The sequence below is a fragment of the Takifugu flavidus genome, chromosome 8 (genome assembly GCF_003711565.1).
Source record: "Takifugu flavidus isolate HTHZ2018 chromosome 8, ASM371156v2, whole genome shotgun sequence".
Lineage (NCBI taxonomy): Eukaryota > Metazoa > Chordata > Actinopteri > Tetraodontiformes > Tetraodontidae > Takifugu > Takifugu flavidus.
Window position 1 is genome coordinate 508,298 of NC_079527.1, and position 18,689 is coordinate 526,986.

The window sequence follows — 18,689 nt, forward strand, 5'->3', positions numbered from 1 at the left end:
AGGGAGTCGGTCACGGCTGCCTCTGCGTGCAGAGCCGCGCAATGCTAACCGCTCTCTGCTAACCTTCTTTTTGCCATATCGCCACCTGGTGCTCACCTACCTGTGCAGGGGGGACCAGGTTCCAGTGGAGCGCAGACAGAACAGAGGGCAAAGGTCACAGATGCTGAACATCACAGCCACGTGGTTTCAGCGTCTGGTCACATGATCTGAGCTGCCTCTGGCACGTCTGTCACCCTCTCAAATAGGTCATGTGACTGTTTCTCAGGGCTCCTGTAAAGACGCTGGCGTATTGTCAGGCAGCTCTCGCACAGGCAGAGTTGATAATGTGTCTCCATGGCTTCCCTGGACGGAGGACACGGGCCGGCGTCCTTGAGGACAGAGAGGCCAGGGGGCGGAGCCTCATGCAGCACAGTCCATACGTCCCGCAGGAAGAGTCCACTTGATTCAGTTCATCCCACCACGAAAATGTGTAGAAAGTGGACATCTGCAGATGTCCATCATGTCCACCTGCAGATGTCCATCATGTCCACATCAGTGAAGACACACCTAATTTACTGGACCGTCCTGTCAGGGACGTGTTTTAGGAGATGTTTGGGAAGCTGCCTCCACCCTCTCAAACAGTCCAACTGTGTGAACTGTTGCTGTGGATACAGTCCCCAGGGTTAGGGTTAGGGATGCGTCCTTCAGACCTTGACCTCTGGCCTCCTGGGCCCCCAGCAGGGGGTCCATTCCTGGCTTGACACGTCCATCAACACAATGAGTGTCTCCGCTGAGTAACAGGATGAAGGTTTTAATCCCCCAGAGACGCTAACAGAGCTATAAGCTACAGTTCAGCTGCTCGTGGCTAAACAGAGCTAAAGCAGAACGCTGGATCCCAACATCCAGTCCATCTTTCTACTTCCTGTCCCGCCTCTCTGCTAACTATTAGCTGCACTGTTAGCATGTAGAGCCACTTAACGAAGCCGTTGTCTTTAAAGGGACTGGAAGTGTCCCACCTGAGCATCGGTGTCCCGTCAGTCAAAGGACCTACTGGTTACTTCCTGTTTCCTCCGAACTTCCTGTTTCCTCTGGGCTTCCTGTTTCCTCTGGGCTTCCTGTTTCTGGGCTTTATTACCAGTCAGGAGGAGGAGAAAGTGCTGATGCGTCTTGGTGTGAATGAGTCCCCCCCCCCCCCCCGCTAAGGCTTTAATGGGATCATGGCGGGCTCACCTCGCCTCCCCGTGACCTCCTGGACTCTGTGAATCCTGTAACATTTATAATTTTCAGCCAAACAAAGAAAAAAAGTACAAATTATAAATGTTGGCTTCGAAAAAAAGTTAAAAAGTTTTAAACTGGAACAAAAGTTGCTTCAAAGATTCTCCAGAAGTTTCCTACCTGATCTTAATAAAGAGTCCAAACGCGACCTGCAGGACTTGGAGTTGTGCCGACAACGGTGCGAACCAGCCCAACACGCCCCCTCCAGTCCACAGGAGAACCCCTGTGCACCTGTGCTACACCTGTGCACCTGTGCTACACCTGTGCTACACCTGCGGGACGGTAACCTAAAGTGCTGAATGTGCGTTTTTGCCTTGAATACGGTGGTTCAACCGAGCACTGGTGCCCCCTGGTGGCGACGCTCAGCTAGCGCGACCGGAAGCGGACGTGCGCTGTTACTTCATCACCGTCGACCAATCAGGACAAAGCAGAGAGTCACCTCTTATGATCATATGAGCCTTTAATCTTCATTAGTCAGTGCACCTCCCACTGTCAGGACATCATCATCGTCATCGTCATCGTCATCATCATTATCATCATCATCATCATCATCATCATCGTCTTTTTCAGCAGCAGCGCTACATTCTCATTGTTTACAGTGAAGAGTACAGTTCTGGAGTATTCAAGACGTTAAATAATATATTCAGTCTCTTTTTAATTAGTTTACAGAAGAATAAAGTTGACAGACTGAAGTTTGACCATCTTTAGGTTTATTTACATCAGGAGGAGAAGAAGAAGAAGAAGAAGAAAACAGAAAATGGATGGAAATGAAAAGGAGGAGAAAAAGGGGGTCGACAGGGAAGCGTGTGTGGCAAATGGTGCTGTATCAAACTGTTGCCACGGCAACCGTTGCCAGTGCGTCTTGGGTTGGTCTGAGGTCATGAAAGAAGATCTGGAGGTTCTGAACCGGCAACACAAACGTGCGCACGCCTCTCACACGGCTGTTTATGGCTTTGTGGTGGTGGCGTCGCGTTATTGAGCCGCTCCGTTGGCCCGCTGCTCCGCCCTGCTTCACACCTTATAAGGAGAGGTTGTGACCCCTGCATGTGTCCGCTGGTGTGTGCGTGTGCACGTGGGCGTGAGCGTGTGCATGTGTGAGGCAGTCACACCCTGACTGGCAGACCAGTGTCCTCAATACTCCAGATGACTGAATGTTAGCATCACGCTAGAGCTGCTAAAATCAGACTGTAACTAAACAGCTGGTCAGCGGCCAGGCGGCTTTGTGGGCGGGGCCTCTCTTATGCTAACTAATAGCCGCAGTCAGCGGTTGTGGAGGATGGTTCAACAAGTGTTTCTACCTGTTGATTCTGTAAGTACATTGTTATACTCCTGCTGCTGCCGTTTGTGACAGGATTTAAGACTTTAGCATCAGCGAGACAAAAGTTGTGTTGTCTTATTGGCCACTCGCAGAGCCGTGTTAGCCTAGCAGTGTTAGCCCAGCCTGCTCCTAGCGCCACACAAACATCTACAGCAGCTGTAAACAAACAACACCTCCGACCAAAGTCAGGATCAATTTCATTTTCACTGATTGTTGCGTCGTTTTCAAGTCAAATGTGTGATTGTTGGCTGATTGTTGGTTCCCCCCTCACGCTTGTGCGTCAGGACGCCACACCAATCACCTCTGTCCGCAACAATCACCTCCATCCACTCGTCTGACATCTGCACGGATGTAGCGCCGGTCAGCCGCTCTAAATGACCTCAAGGTCCATCCGCAGCAGCGTCTGTCCAAAGGTCAAAGGTCACCCTCATCACGAGTGCTGAGAACCTGACAGACTGGGGAATAACTTAGTTCAGAAGTGTTTGTGGGTCCAGGAACCAGAATTATCGAGGAGTGATAGTTCAGCTCAGATATGATGAAGATGATCAGAATGATGCAAAAGACTAAACTTGATTCATTCTGGTCTGGTCTGGCCTAGTCTAGTCTGGTCTGGTCTGGCCTAGTCCAGTCTGGCCTAGTCTAGTCTGGTCTGGCCTAGTCTAGTTTGGTCTGGTCTTATCTACTCTGGTCTGGCCTAGTCTGGTCTGGTCTCATCTAGTCTGGTCTGGTCTGGCCTAGTTGAGTCTAGACTGGTCTATTCTGGTCTGGTCTGGTCTGGTCTGGTTTAGTCTAGACTGGTCTATTCTGGTCTGGTTTGGCATAGTCTGGTCTGGTCTGGCCTAGTCTAGTCTAGTCTAGTTCAGGGTGTCCAAACTCCTCTTTAAGAAGCCTCCAGTTGATCCAAAATGCTGCAGCCAGAGTTCTGACAGGTATTGACAAAAGAGATCACATGACTCCTGTACTGGCGTCTCTTCATTGGCTGTCCATTAAATTTAGAATAATTTTTAAAACCCTTCTTTTGACCTACAAGGTCCTCAGGGGCCTAGCTCCATCCTACCTGGAAGAGCTAGTGACACCTTACCAGCCCAATAGACCGCTCCGCTCTCAGAATGCTGGTCTACTTGTGGTTCCCAGAGTCTCTAGGAGTAGAGTGGGGGGCTGAGCATTTAGCTACCAGGCCCCCCTGCTATGGAACCAGCTCCCTGTCCAGGTACGGGAGGCTGACTCCATCGCTACTTTTAAGATCAGACTCAAAACCTACCTCTTTGAAAAAGCTTATTGTTACTAATTCAGTAGTTCCAGTTACTATCATAGACAGACAAATTATCATACTTAGGGGGTCGTCTAATCATTAGGTCACATTTAGCTGTGCTGTTATAGGCCAAGGCTGCCGGGGTCTGGAAACATGATCACCTGACAGGCCTCTGTCACCCCACTGGGTCATGGTTTCCTCTCCTCTCCTCTCCTCTCCTCTCCTCTCCTCTCCTCTCCTCTCCTCTCCTCTCCTCTCCTCTCCTCTCCTACCTATTCTATCCTCTACCTGTCCTCCCCCTTCTCCTCTCTCTCTACCCAGCCGGCCATCAGCAGGAGGGTCCCCCTACATGAGCCTGGTCCTGCTCAAGGTTTCTTCCTGTTAAAGGGGAGTTTTTCCTTGCCACTGTTGCTTGTCTGGGGTTAGGCCCTGGGATTCTGGAAAGCACCTTGAAACAATTTTGATTGTAAAAGACGCTATATAAATAAAGATTGATTTGATTTGATTTAGTCTAGTCTCGTCTGGTATGCTCTGCTCTCATCTAGTCTGGTCTGGTCTAGTCTAGTCTAGTCTAGTCTAGTCTAGTCTAGTCTGGTCTGGTCTGGTCTAGTCTAGTCTAGTCTAGTCTGGTCTGGTATACTCTGCTCTCATCTGGTCTGGTCTGGTATGGTCTGGCCTAGTCTAGTCTGGTCTGGTATGCTCTGCTCTCATCTGGTCTGGTCTGGCCTAGTCTAGTCTGATCTGGTATGCTCTGCTCTCATCTGGTCTGGTCTGGTCTGGCCTAGTCTAGTCTGGTCTGGTATGCTCTGCTCTCATTTGGTCTGGTCTGGCCTAGTCTGGTCTTTTGTGGTCTAATCTAGTTTGGTCTATTCTGGTCTAGTCTAGCCTGGTTTTGCCTGGGTCTGCACTTGAAAAGCCATATCCGGGCTCCTGCACACGTCCCCCTGACTGTTTATTTTATTTACCTCCTCAGGATGAGAAAACACCTCTAATGTTCCTGGAAAACAGAACCAGTTTGAACTGTGAACATCAGGATCTGACTGTTGCAACAGGTGAAGTTCAGCTCTGTTCTCATCAGGTGAACATGTCAGCAGAGCTCAGGATGACCAAAAACTACTCCAAGTTGCTCTGATTGCCTGATGTTTCGGAGGGGCCCTGAATGCCTCGTGGTTTCCTACAGTTACGCAGCATCTTCATCGCTCCTCTTCATCAGGACTAGAGCCGAGAGTTGGGCTTCTGTGTCCTCCACCGGTCTCTGATAACTGCGGGAGAAGGACCTTTTCCCTCTTTCTGATTGGGACAAAGCTCTTCTGGTAAAAGGTGTGGAGGGAAATACAGGTGAGTCACTCATGTAATGGGGGGTGGGGGTGGGGGGGGGGGTTACAGGTGCGCTGCCAACACGCCACATCAGCTGACCGGCTGTAAAAAGACAAACCTTCCCATAGCATCTGTGGTACCGGTCAAAAGGGTTTAAATGACTGCAGCACTTTTAAATTGGAAAGATCAAAAAGGACTGACGCAGGTGATACACGTGAAACACACCCACTCAGTGTGTCTATGTGCGTGCATGTGTGTGTAAGGGTTCTCCTTAAAACTGAGGAAAGGAAGCACCAGTTTTTCTTCCTCAGCTGGAGCAGCAGCTGATGGGGGTCCCTCATCCTGCCCTGGGTTGGGGTATTTGGGGTCGGTTGTGTCGCTCGGCAACGGTGTGATACCAGATCATGGCTCTATCTGCCCCCCATGCTGTCCTCCTTTGAATGCCCACTGACAGGAGCGGTGGCGCCCACAGAGGCCTCACCAGAGGCCTCCAGGTTCCGGGGCTCTCGGTGCCGGTCCAGAGGCAACAAGTGAATCTTCTAAGAACCTTTTTCATGGAGCCGCTAGTTTGTTTCTGATCTACCCTAAAATTCTAAACATCACTAGAAGAACTATGGCAGACGACAAACTAGTAACACAAAGTTATATGAAGACGACCTCCTGTCGTACACGCAGGATTCTCTATCACTGTATTGAATATTAATGGTTAATAACAGGTTTCACAAAGAAAGTCACATGCTCCCTGACTCTGGCCCAATCAAGCTTCCAGAAGCAGCTGCGACTGAACCAGCACTGGAGCCGCTCACAGGAGGAGGCGGCTCCTCCAGCGGACTCCTGGTTCACCACAAACATGAAAACTCTTCAGCTCTCACATCTGGCGGGCGTCACCGCACCGAAGGGAGCTTCTACCGGAACCGCGATCACAGCAAGAGCAACCGGAGCGTGGAGCTCATCATGTGACTGCTGGTGGCTTCTGCTGCTGGGGCTGCTGGCGGGGGGGGCTGGCTCCAGAGTCAACCGGACGTGGTGACAAACTGCAGAACCCATCAGCGATGTTAGAGCCGGTCGTCCACTGATGGGCTGCTCGCACTCTGGAACAGCGTCCTCGGGTCACAAAAGCATGCTCGGGAGACGGAGGGACAAAAGTCTCTTCAGACCAGGAGTAGAAGACAAAGGTCAGTTCTAAAAGTGGGGCTCCAGGTCAGCCCCCGCAGGGAGGTTCCTGCATCATCCACCAGTGTCAAGGAAACATAAATGGGATGGACAGGAGAGCTGCAGCTGCGGCGTCATGGTCTTCTTCTAAAGGACGAGCTTGGAGGTCCTCAGCTGTCTGCCACCCTCACCTTCAACAAACCAGCTTCTCACATCAAGAAAAGAGAGACAGACAGCCGAGAAGGTGCAACCACAGAGCTCATAATCGCTCCTCCATGTAGCAGAGAGCCGGGCGGGGCGGGAGACGGGCTCATGGTCGCCCCTGGTTACCTAGAGGAGGGGCTACTGCACTCAGAGGCAGGGCAACAGAACTGATGGGCGATGTCATCATCTTCCTCCTCTCTAAGACACAAAACAGCAAAAGAGACAAAGAGAAGGAGGAGAAAGAGAGGAGAGGGTTGAAGAAGAGGGTGGAGGTGGAAGAGAAAGGAAATCTGCTGGGGTAGTACCGAGGATGGCCGCGGGGGGCAGTGTTTGTGCGTGGCTGCAGGAGGGACCAACGGTTCAGGTGATGAAGCAGCGTGCAGAGAGGGGTGGAGGGTTGAAGGGGTGGAGGGGTGGATGGATGGAGGGTTGAAGAGGTGGAGGGGTGGATGGATGGATGGAGGGGTGGAGGTGATGGAGGGGTGGATGGATGGAGGGGTGGAGGGGTGATGGATGGATGGATGGATGGATGGAGGAGTGGATGGATGGAGGGATGGATGGAGGGTGGAGGGATGGAGGGGTGGAGGGTGGCGGGATGGATGGATGGATGGATGGAGGGGTGGAGGGTGGAGGGGTGGATGGATGGAAGGTTGAAGAGGGGGAGGGTGGAGTGGTGGAGGTGATGGGTTGAAGAGGGAGGGGGGATGGATGGAGGGGTGGAGGGGTGATGGATGGAGGGGTGGATGGATAGAGGAGTGGATGGATGAGGGAGGGATGGAGGGGTGGAGGGATGGAGGGGTGGAGGGTCGGGGGATGGATGGATGGATGGATGGATGGATGGATGGATGGATGGATGGATGGAGATGATGGAGGTGATGGAGGGTGGAGGGGTGGAGGGTGGAGGGGTGGATGGATGGGGATAGAGGGTGGATGGATGGAGGGGTGGTAGAGGGGTGGAGGGGTGGATGCATGGAGGGTTGGAAGGTGAAGATGTGAAGGGGTGGATGGATGGGGTGGTGGGGTGTGGAGGGGTGGATGGATGGAGGGTGGAGAGGTGGGGGTAGAGGGGTGGAGGTGATGGAGGGTGGAGGGGTGGATGGATGGAGGGGTGGAGCGGTGGATGGATGGAGGGATGGAGGGTAGAGGGGTGGAGGGATGGAGGGGTGGAGGTGATGGAGGTGATGAGGTGATGGAGATATGGAGGGTGAAGGGATGGAGGTGATGGAGGGGTGGAGGGTGGAGGTTATGGAGGTGATGGAGAGATGGAGGTGATGAGAGATGGAGGGTGGAGAGGTGAAGGGTGGAGGGATGGAGGTGATGGAGGGGTGGAGAGTGGAGGGATGGAGGGTGGAGGTGGTGGAGAGATGGAGGGTGGAGGGGTGGAGGTGGTGGAGGTGATGGAGAGATGGAGGGTGGAGGGTGGAGGTGATGGACGTGATTGAGGGAGGAATGGAGGGGTGGAGGTGATGGACGTGATGCAGGGTGGAGGGATGGAGGTGATGGAAGGGTGGACGATGGCGGTGATGGGGGTGATGGAGGGATGGAGGGTGGAGGTGGTGGAGGGGTGGAGGTTATGGAGAGATGGAGGGTGGAGGGATGGAGGTGATGGAGAGATGCAAAGTGGAGAGATGGAGGTGATGGAGGGGTGGAGGGTTGAGGTGATGGACGTGATGGAGGGATGGAGGGTGGAGGTGGTGGAGGGGTGGAGGTGATGGAGAGACGGAGGTGATGGAGGTGGTGGAGGTGGTGGAGAGATGATCTGCTGTGGAAGAGGCTGCAGGTCCTGACAAACTTCTGCTACAGCTGTCGTCCCACACTGCCGTCCTCGGGGGCAACAAGCCTGGTCTGTGTGTGTGAGTGACAGCGGCTCCAGGTCGCCCCCTGAAGGACACCATCAGAATGCAGGAGCCCAGTGAAGTGACCAAGAAATATCCCTCAGTCAGGAAGTGTCCTGCTGTCTCACAAGGCTAATGGGGCTAACAAGGCTAACGGGGCTACCAAGACTAAAGAGACTAACAAGGCTTACAGGGCTAACAAGACTAACAGGACTAACAAGGCTAATGGGGCTAACAAGGTTTCATCAATTGTGAACCTGGACTCTTTGATGCAGCTCAGCTTTGATGGATGAAAGACAGAAGAAGGGAGGAGGAGGAGGAGGAAGAGGGATCAGCTGCTTCATCTGGTCCACGTGTGCTGCTAAAGATCTCACATCTTCAGTCACATGAGTGTGTGTGTGTGTGTGTGTGTGTGTGTGTGTGGTGTGTGTGTGTGTGCGTGTGTGTGTGTGTGTGTGTGTGTGTGTGTGTTTGAGGGTGCTAAAAATACTCAACCGCGTGTTTACCAATGATGTGGTGGTGTGTGGGGGCAGGGCCTGGCGGAGTGTAGGGAAAGTTTGGGGAGGGACCCTGATTGAGGCGGTGGGGACTCGGGCCCTTACCTTGCCTGCTCGTGGTGCTTGGCGGGGGGCAAGGCGCAGGGAGGCTTGGGCAGGCGGAGGCGCGCGGGACAGCAGTACTGATGGTAGGTGGCGTGGCTGTTAGGAGGTAGGCTGGAGGAGTAGAGAGAGGAGGAGGAGGAGGTGGAGGAAGGAGTGGTGATGCTGGGAGGGTTGTTGGAGGAACGACAAGAGGTGGTGGTAGTAGAACAGGTGGAGGAGGAATAAGACCTGACAGGGAGAGAAAGAGGGATAGAAAGATCCAGAGGGAGAAGGAGAAAAAAGAGAGAAAAATAAAGTCAAGAGAGAAACAAAGACAGACAACAACAACAGACAGGCACACATAAACAAACACCATTAGCACGGTTAGCATTATGGTTAGCATTACAGCACAAGGTCAGCAATAGCTTAGCACATGGTATTATGGTAGCATGTAATGATTAGCAAACAACTCCTGGTTTGATGCAGAAAGCAGCATTAGCTTAGCACACACTAGATAATGGCAGCATGGCAATTAGCACACAGGTACAGTTAGGTCACGACACTTAGCTATAGTTAGCATATCTTATCATGTTAGCACTATAATTGCACACAATATCAATGGCAGCATTCAGCAGTTAGTGTCATCTTAGCTCGTCATTCTGCCATACAACACTAACATACATTCACAAGTGTTAGCTTAGCACTTGGAACAAAGGGTGTACTGGTTAGCAGACAATCAGTTTCAGCCGTTAGCACTAGCATTTAGCAAAACAGTGGTACATGTATAGTGTACAGTGATTCAGGAGGGGGAGGATGATGGACAGATAAAGTTCGCCCAGGTTTTAGAGGGGGATGGGGGGGGGGGGGGCTCGTCAGTGTCTGCTAACATATACTCAGAAGTTTGCTAAGGACTTTTATGGTCACACCAACACTAACCTACAACCGGAAAGCACAGGTGTGACACAGAGCTGCTGTTTTAAGCCTTTTTTCAGCCCCCATGGAAGCGACCGTTCCTGGCATCCTACGCTAAAGGGGGAGGTAAAGGCTCCACGCTGGAGGAACCTGGTGGGTCCGACTGTGGCGGGTCCGACTACAGTGGGTGTGGCGTTCACCCACACCTTTTTCCCTGACTCCTCCGGCCAGCAGAGGGCGACGTCTGCAGAGAACAAGGCTCTTCCTGGTGGGCGACACCAGCCCTCACTAGTCGAGTGACCCTAACCTAGTCCAGTAACCCTAACCCAAACCTAGTCCAGTAACCCTAACCCAAACAAGGAAGAGAGAGGAAGGGAGGAGATAGAGAGGGAGAAGAAAGGAGGAAGAGAGAGAGGGGGGGAGGGGAGAGGGAGGAGAGAGGCGGGGAGAGGGGGAGCGAGGAGGGAGAGAGGGGGGAGAGAGGGAGGGAGAGAGTGAGGGAGGGAGAAGAGAGGGGGAGGAGAGAGAGGGGGAGGGAGGAGAGAAAGAAGGAGAACTGTGTAACAGCTAACTGGGACATCGTGTGGTTGACCAGTTAGCTGACCAGTTAATCCCTCAATCCTGCTGGGATGAGCCTGTTTCCAGAACCGACCATCTTGTATCGTACTAGCTAGCTGCCATAGGCTAAGTGTTGCAGGGTCATGTGATCAGAGGGTGGACGGTCATGTGATCAGAGGGTCTTTCCTGATGCAGGGTCAGGGTCCAAAGCATTGTCCAGCGGTCAGTGTGTTTGGCGTGGAAAAGCCCCTCACACACACGCGCACACACACACACACACACACACGCACACACACACACACACACACACACACACACACACACACACACACACACACACACACCAGGTAACATCGTTCTAGAGTGAGTTTTGTGGTCTGCAGCGCCCCCCGCAGGCCGTTCCATGAACATCAGCGTGAGGAGTGACTGTGGTCACTGTAAAATCACCAACACAGCATCAGACTGGTGAAACGGCACAAATGAGCCCTCTAAACTCTTCATTCAGCGGCCACGGCTACAGGTGAACCACACAAAGGGGCGTGGCTAAGGGCTACAGAGGACTGTTGTGCAACAGGTGCGATTCATTAACCGCCAGCCTTGCATGAGACAGCACGCAGTGTTCCCCACCAGGGGGCGCCATTTCCATCCATTTCCTCCAGTCTGAGCACCATCATACAGTGACAGAATCATCTTCATCATCTTCATCTTCTGATTCCAGTGATGCTAATGCTAATGCAAAGCTAATGTGATGGGACTGTCTGGAACAGGCTGACCCCCAGTGGCCACGTGCAGTACAGCTCAGCTACCAGCAGGGGGCCAGCCAGCTGATGAGAAACGACAACCACCCTGGAACTGCTGGAACCAACAGCAGTTAAAATGTGATGATGTTGGGACGCTTGTGTCTTCAAGTCCAGGTCTGTCCAGGTCTGTCCCAGTCTTTCCAGGTCTGTCCAGGTCTGTCCCGGTCTGTCCAGGTCTGTCCAGGTCTGAAACAACAGTGTTGTTAAGGGGAACCGACGCAAACGAAAAAACATGTTGTCACGGCAACAGGAGCTGCATCAGTGGATGCATGTGCCTGTTTTAAATAGATCCTCCTGCAGCTGCTGACCTGGCACACACACACACACAGTCACACACACACACACACACACGCACACACCAAAAAAACAACACATGAACAGGCGGTCGCCTGGATTCCTGATGACTGATGTGAAGACGTGCAGGTTTTGACGTATTTGGGCTACTGAACACTGCGGCTCAGTAGCAACACAACAGAAGTGGTGGTGACTGTCCTCATGCTGTCCTCATACTGTCCTCGTACTGTCCTCACACTGTCCTCGCACTGTCTTCACACTGTCCTCATACTGTCCTCACACTGTCCTCGCACTGTCTGCACACCGTCCTCATAATGTCCTTATTCTGTCCTCATACTGTCGGCACGCTGTCCTTATTCTGTCCTCACACTGTCCTCACTCTGTCTGCACAATGTCCACACACTGTCCTCACTCTGTCCACACACTGTCCTCACTCTGTCCGCACACTGTCATTATTCTGTCCTCATACTGTCCGCACGCTGTCCTTATTCTGTCCTCATACTGTCCGCACGCTGTCCTTATTCTGTCCTCACACTGTCCTCACTCTGTCTGCACAATGTCCACACACTGTCCTCACTCTGTCCACACACTGTCCTCACTCTGTCCGCACACTGTCATTATTCTGTCCTCATACTGTCCGCACACTGTCCTCACAGCTGGGACACGTGCTGGGACACACTAGCTTTGAGCCAGGATTCTCCCCCGCCCTCCCTGAGCTAAGGTGTGTTTTCTGAGCTGGAACACACAGTCAGGGCGACTGTTGCTGATTCCAGCTAGAGCTGATCCCAACAGCTTTAGCACGGAGGTAAAGTCAGACTTTTCCCTGCCAGAACATTCCAGCAGCCATCTGCTCCAGCACAGACGTTCTGCCAAACATCAGTCCTTAGAACGTGGGTCCATTCATCAGGCACAACATTTACAAATGAGCATGTTTCAATATTTTAGTTCAAGGTGAAAACCAGCTGGCTTCTGCTGTCGTCGTGGCAACCAGAACCCTTTCAACCAGGACACGGGCGTCACAACGTTTGTGAAGGGTGGCTGGAAAGACTGCACCATTGTGTCTATGCACCAGGTGGCCCCCCACCAAGGTGTCCACTAGACGGCAAACATGCCGGAACTGAAAGTATGAGCAGGAAAAGCGTCTGCAAATATGAAGTCACATCATTGAAGTGGAACCATAACAGAATCCTTCTGTGTCAACGAGCTGTCCAGGAGGGACGTGGACGGGGACGCAACATGACAGCAGTCTCATCATGAGGGTCCCACATTTGTAAACACACGGATTCTTTCCAGGTTTGTGTCCTGGTCCAACGGGTTTAGAGAAACACCGTGTGATGAGGAGAAGGAGAAGCAGAGCAGCACTGCTGAAAGTGTTGCTCAGTTAGGAAACTGGCTGAGAGAGGAGCCGAGAGGAGCCGGGAGGAGCCGAGAGGAGCCGAGAGGAGCCGGGAAGAGCCGGGAGGATCCGGGAGGAGCCGGGAGCAGCCGGGAGGAGCAGAGAGGAGCCGGGAGGAGCTGGGAGGAGCCAAGAGGAGCTGGGAGGAGCCGAGAGGAGCCGGAAGGAGCCGAGAGGAGCTGGGAGGAGCCGAGAGGAGCCTTCTGCTGTTATGAAACCAACCATGATCCATCCTCCTCCTCCTGAGCCGTTACCATGACAGCAGTTACCCCCCAACCTTTGGCACCACCCAACAGCTCTGAGGCTCATTTCCATGTTACCAAATATAACAGAGACTGACTCTCTGTTATCCCCCCCCCCCCCCCCCACACACACACACACACACACACACACAGTGTTTTGTTAGTAGAGAAAAGAAGGATGAAAGATCACACTGATGAGAGAATAAATCACTGGATCACTGGGGGATCAGCTCCTCCCACTGGCACCAGCTCGTCCAGGGTTGAAGGTTCAGAGCTTCTCTTCTTCCTTCCAGCCTGGAGCTGAGAGACTTGATTAACTGGCTCTCCTCCTGTCCACGTGAGCCTCATCAGGTTCTATTCTAAAAGGCTCAAACCAGAGAGGGAACCACCCAGTGGTGAATGATGGAGTCCCTGCACCCTGCACCCTTCATCCTGTCTCCTTCATCCTGCATCCTTCATCCTGTCTCCTTCATCCTGCATCCTTCATCCTGTCTCCTTCATCCTGTCTCCTGCATCCTTCATCCTGCATCCTTCATCCTGCATCCTGCACCCTTCCTCCTTCATCCTGCATCCTTCCTCCTTCATCCTGCATCCTTCTGGAGCCCACAAATCTGATCCTGTGACCCACCCATCCATCCACCATTCACTCACGCATCTGAGGGTGTCCCATCATAAAGACACACGGGGACATGAAGAAAACTCACGGTCTCCATGCAGGCGTGCATCAGCAGGTTAGCTTAGCAGCACTCTGGCTGCTAAAGTGGGCTATCTGCTGACACTTGTGGAAAACGTAGCACCCTATGTTGCTTGTAGCAACAAGAGACACCATTTGAGACATGGGACAAGGACATTGGACAGTCCTGGACGGTCCGGGTGCTTAGGGTGCTTTCCTTTGATACTGCTTCTCTGTTTCCCCCTGGTTCTTGGCTAATTGCAGGTTCCTCTGCGTGGTTCAGGCGGTGTGGGCTGTGCTGGACCGTGCTGCTGTGCCTCTGTGTCATCAGCTGCCCAGTGCAGAGTGGGATTTACTGGCTCGTGATCAAGTCGCTCAGAGAAGCAGCGAGCAGCTGATGGAGCAGCGATTTCATAACCACGGTGCTTCTTCTCTGCTGCTTTCACGCCGCATCACTGTTCTCAGGCCGTTACATCTTCTGCAATCTTAAGGTCAGCGTTTGGCCCCCCAGCAGTGCCCGGGCATGCCGTGACTCAGGCCCTGCGATGCCTCGAGTCTCCTCAGAGAAACTCACCAATGAAAGTGTGATTCACCCTCTCAACCTTTGAGCAACGAGTTGGACTGTTTTGGCAGTGCAGAGGAGCGCGTACGAGAAGCAGCAGAGTAGCGTTACGAGCCTCCGTGAGTCACCGCAGCATTTTCACTGCAGCTGCTCTCCATGTTCGCACCGACGGGGAGGCAACGCTCCGCGTATCAAACAGCGCTCGCAGCAGAGCGAGTGAGGTGAAAACCATTTCCACTGTTTGCCAGTATCGTCCTTCAGATCAGTTTTTCCTCAGTTGCATAGCAACAGCAATTACCATGACCTGCACCTCCCACAGATGCCGCTCAGCGTTTGCTGCTGCGGAGCGGAGCTGCCTGGTCCACAGAGGGACGGCGGTGGCACTGTGTCCTGCAGCCCGCTGCAACACCGCGAAAACTCTGCATGAAGATGCCGACGGTTGGGATGCTGCTTGCATTGGGGTTGCCAGGCAACACTGTTCTGAGTGTAAACGTGTTAAAAATATGTTGGGATACGCAGAAGGAAGACAGCGAGCTGCAGCAGGTCCCCCACCCCCACCCCCCTCCAGTCCATCTGATGTAACGCCATTTCCAGTTATGAAAGATGCTGGAGTTGTTTCGGTTCCTTGCTTTACTGACATAATGGACACAAAGTCCTGCAACCACGTTGGCTAGAAGAACAGTGAAGATCCATAAACCCAGTAGGAGAACCAGTCTCAAGGTGACCAAGCTGCACCCTCTCCTCTGGAGGAGACCCTTCAGCAAATAACAGGATCCACTATGAGTTCCTGCTTCTATCAGCAGTCAATCAATGCAAACTTAGCTGGGAGAAAAGCTAAAACATGAGTTAGTAGCGCTCAGGATCAAAGGTCAAGGGAAGTGATGGCAAAACAGACACTCAGCTGTTGGTGAAGTTGACCATCAGTGTACTGGCGGAACCGGGATTGAATTCAGCAGAATTCAGGTTTTGGTTTTAGGAAATGAAAAGTTGAGCAGAAAAAGCTGTCTGTGTAGTCGTGAGCCAGTTTGTGGTTGGCCAATTTCTGGTTGGCCAGTTTCTAGTTGGCCAGTTTGTGGTTGGCCAGTTTGTGGTTGGCCAGTTTCTGGTTCACCAGTTTCTTGTTGGCCAGTTTCTGGTTCACCAGTTTCTGGTTGGCCAGTTTCTGGTTCACCAGTTTCTGGTTCACCAGTTTCTGGTTGGCCAGTTTCTGGTTGGCCAGTTTCTAGTTGGCCAGTTTCTGGTTCGCCATCTTCCCGGAACCCTTGACTTTGCTTGAAAGAGAAGAACTTTTAGTCTAACTTACAATTTGTGGTGGTGCAGGGTGTGGGCGTGGTGGTTGTTGGAGGCGTTTGACCTGTGGAGACGCTCCAGCCTCTCCTTCTCCTTCTCAACAAAGTTGGTGTTGGTGCCGGTGCTGGTGGAGGGCAATCGGGTCAGGCGACTATGGGCCCGCGGCTGATCCCTGGGGGGGATAGGTGGAGGAGGAGGTGGAGCAGGTCCCGAGGAGGGGACCGGAACGGGGATCTGTGTTGGAATAGAGATGGAAGTCGGTGCCGAGGCCTGGGAGGGAACAGGAACCGGGATGGTGGTCGCACTGGTGCTGTTGTAGGAGTGGTGGGTGGAGGAGTGGTGCTGCTGTTGTTGGTGGTGATGATGCTGGTGCTGATGGAGTGAGAAAGAAGGAGGAGCTTGGGAAGGAGCTTGGCTGTTGTAGTGGTGGTGGTTCTTCACAGACATGGAGGTTGCTGCCGTCTGAGTCGGTGGAGGTGGAGGAGGAGGAGGTGGGAGAGGTGGCTCAGGAGGAAGAGAAGGTGGGGGAGGAGCAGGAGGTTGCCGATCATGACGCAGGTCCTTATTCTCCTGGCTGAGACGGTCCAGCTGGACCTCCAGCTCCTCAATTCGGCGCCGCTGCGTTTCCAGAAGTTTCTGCTGGCTCTCAATGATATTGTTGAGTTCAAGAAGGTACTCCACGGCCCGGTTAGGGCTCTCTGGGCTGCCCTGGCTCGGCCCTTGATTGGCATCCATGACTAGTGCGTCTGAGAGTTAGCACGGAGGCCAATGGCTATAGGGCCTCAGGGTAAACACCAGGGATGTAACTGAGGATCACCAAAGAGGAATTTCCTCAAAATTGGTTAAATCCAGGATGGCGAGAACCAACAGTTACAATTAATCCTTCTGAGTAATGAAACGCTGCCCAAATTAGCACTCCAGCTTAACCTGACTTGGACAGGTAGAAAAACAAAGAAAACTGTTGGATAAGCTGAACTAAACTAGTCGGTCTACTCTACAACCAAGGAAATCTAATCACTACACACCAAGACCCTAACCCCTACACCCTTAAAACGGCCCTGCACCCTCCCCCCCACCAAGAGTAAGTGGGGGGGAGAGAACTGCTTCTTCTTAGAGTTCTGTTTGGACAATCAAGGTGGACCTGGCAGATGCTGACCCCGGTCAGAGAGTCTCATGAAGTGTTCGACCATTCCTTGCTGCGGTCAGGTGTTTCTCTCAGGGCTGGGGCCCATGACGGCTGACAGGAGAAGCAGTAGAAGAGAAGATCAGTTTATTCTCCACCAACAGCTGTCGTTCACTGATCCAGCTGTGTCCACCAGGAAGCAGGATTCCAGACTCCAGCTGACACCGATTCCATTTGTCCCGCTGCGCTAAAGGAGTCGTGCATGACTAGTTCTGGAATGGTTCCGGCAGGAGTGGAAACGGGTCATCCGAAACGACTGCCGGGGCTCCAGGAGTCATTTAAGCCCAGGCGCCCATGAAATCCATCCCGCTGTGAAGATGGGCCAAAAATGAGAGAGAGCAGGAATCTTCAAAAATGTCCAAAAAAAAAGACTCTGGAAGCAGATGTGGAGAAACAGAAACGAAGCCCCTCCAGTTCAGCTCATCTCCCGAGCTCTTCCTTTCCCAGAGGGTCACCTTAGGAGGTGATGCACAGAGGTTGAAGGTCATTTCAGGTGTCTGCCACCCTCGTGCATGGGCCGAGGTGCCTGGGGGCCATCATCATCACATCCCTTTGTTCACGTCCCGCCGTCCATCTGAGACATCGAAGAAAAAGAAGAGAAGATGAGGAACACGTACCATCTCAGCCTCCTTTTAGACGAGGTTAAATCACACAGGTGCTCCTCTAATGTGAGGGGAACACGGAGGTGCACGTGGAGCTGCACCTCCTCCGAGAGCAAGTCATTCAGCTGGTTGCTTGGTTACCAAACACAGAACAGCCACAGGACACCCATAAGGGGGTGTGGACTCTGGTGTACTTGGCTGCAGGACCAGGTTATGAGACATGTGTGTCACCAGTAAAACCAGCAGAATTTGCTCCAGAATGTTTATGTGAAGACCAGTCTGCTTTCTGCTGGGTCAGAAATGGCTGCGTAGTTTATCCTGGTGATCAGTCATCCGCCCCCTTCCCCCACCCGTCCCCACACTACTTCTGTATCTACTTTCCAGCTGGGGGACATGCAGGTGATGTTCCACTAGACAGAATCCCAAAGATCCCCCTCAAACTTCCATGCCTTCCTGGGAAAAGTTTCTCCTGCATCAAACTCCCGGAAGGATCAGTGAGGAGCGTCTCAGTACAGCAGCCACACCGGTTCAGCTTTTAGACCTTTCAATTATTCAGGACTCCGTAACTGACCAGCAGCATCCCTCCCTCTGATGTGTGTGTGTGTGTGTGTGTGTGTGTGTGTGTGTGTGTGTGTGTGTGGCTACACTCAGCTACACACTACAGTTGTCTAGACATGAAACATAAACAGGAAGTGAGAGAGACCTGTGGAATTCTGCCCAGTGGACCATCATGTCTGCCCAGTAGGAGATCCTTTACTTTTTCAATGAAGGGGGGGTTGTTAGCAGAAGAGCTAATGTTAGCTGCAGGAATCATGTGTGAACATGGATTTCATCCATAATCTACACACACCACAATACTTGTCAAGCTAGCAAAGTTTAAAAGCTTTTAAAGCAACCAAAGCTGCTCAACACTGCCCCCCCCCCCATGTCAGAGGTACTACAGCATCAAGAAAGACGGAACGCTCTGCGTGTGCACCTGCTGGATCTGGACCAGGTGTCATATTTACATGAGTGAAAGCTGTAATTGCAGGAAGCTCCTGGTCAGGTTGCACGCCTTCATGGGGGCAGAGCCTATCCAAGCTACATGAATGAATTGCCTCGTGCAACTCAAATGTTTCCGTGTCAGAGTAGCTCTTTTCCTTCACGTGGTGCATAGGAATCCTCCAGGGATCTCCAGAGGCTGGTGCTGATGTTGCTCACCTGCCTGCCCAGCTCCTTGTACTGGGACCAGTGCATGAGGGCACCTGATGAGTTGTGTGACTGA

General features: G+C 52.6%; 1 protein-coding gene across 1 annotated transcript in view; it reads right to left on the reverse strand.

The window, feature by feature from the left end:
- Nucleotides 1–18,689, reverse strand: part of LOC130530285 (IQ motif and SEC7 domain-containing protein 2-like) — a 59,286-nt gene that overhangs the window by 38,748 nt on the left and 1,849 nt on the right. Inside the window, exon 2 of the mRNA XM_057041317.1 lies at nt 15,654–17,397. Coding sequence (XP_056897297.1) covers nt 15,654–16,375 — 722 coding nt within the window. The 5' untranslated portion in view covers nt 16,376–17,397. The remainder of the gene's footprint in view (nt 1–15,653; nt 17,398–18,689) is intronic.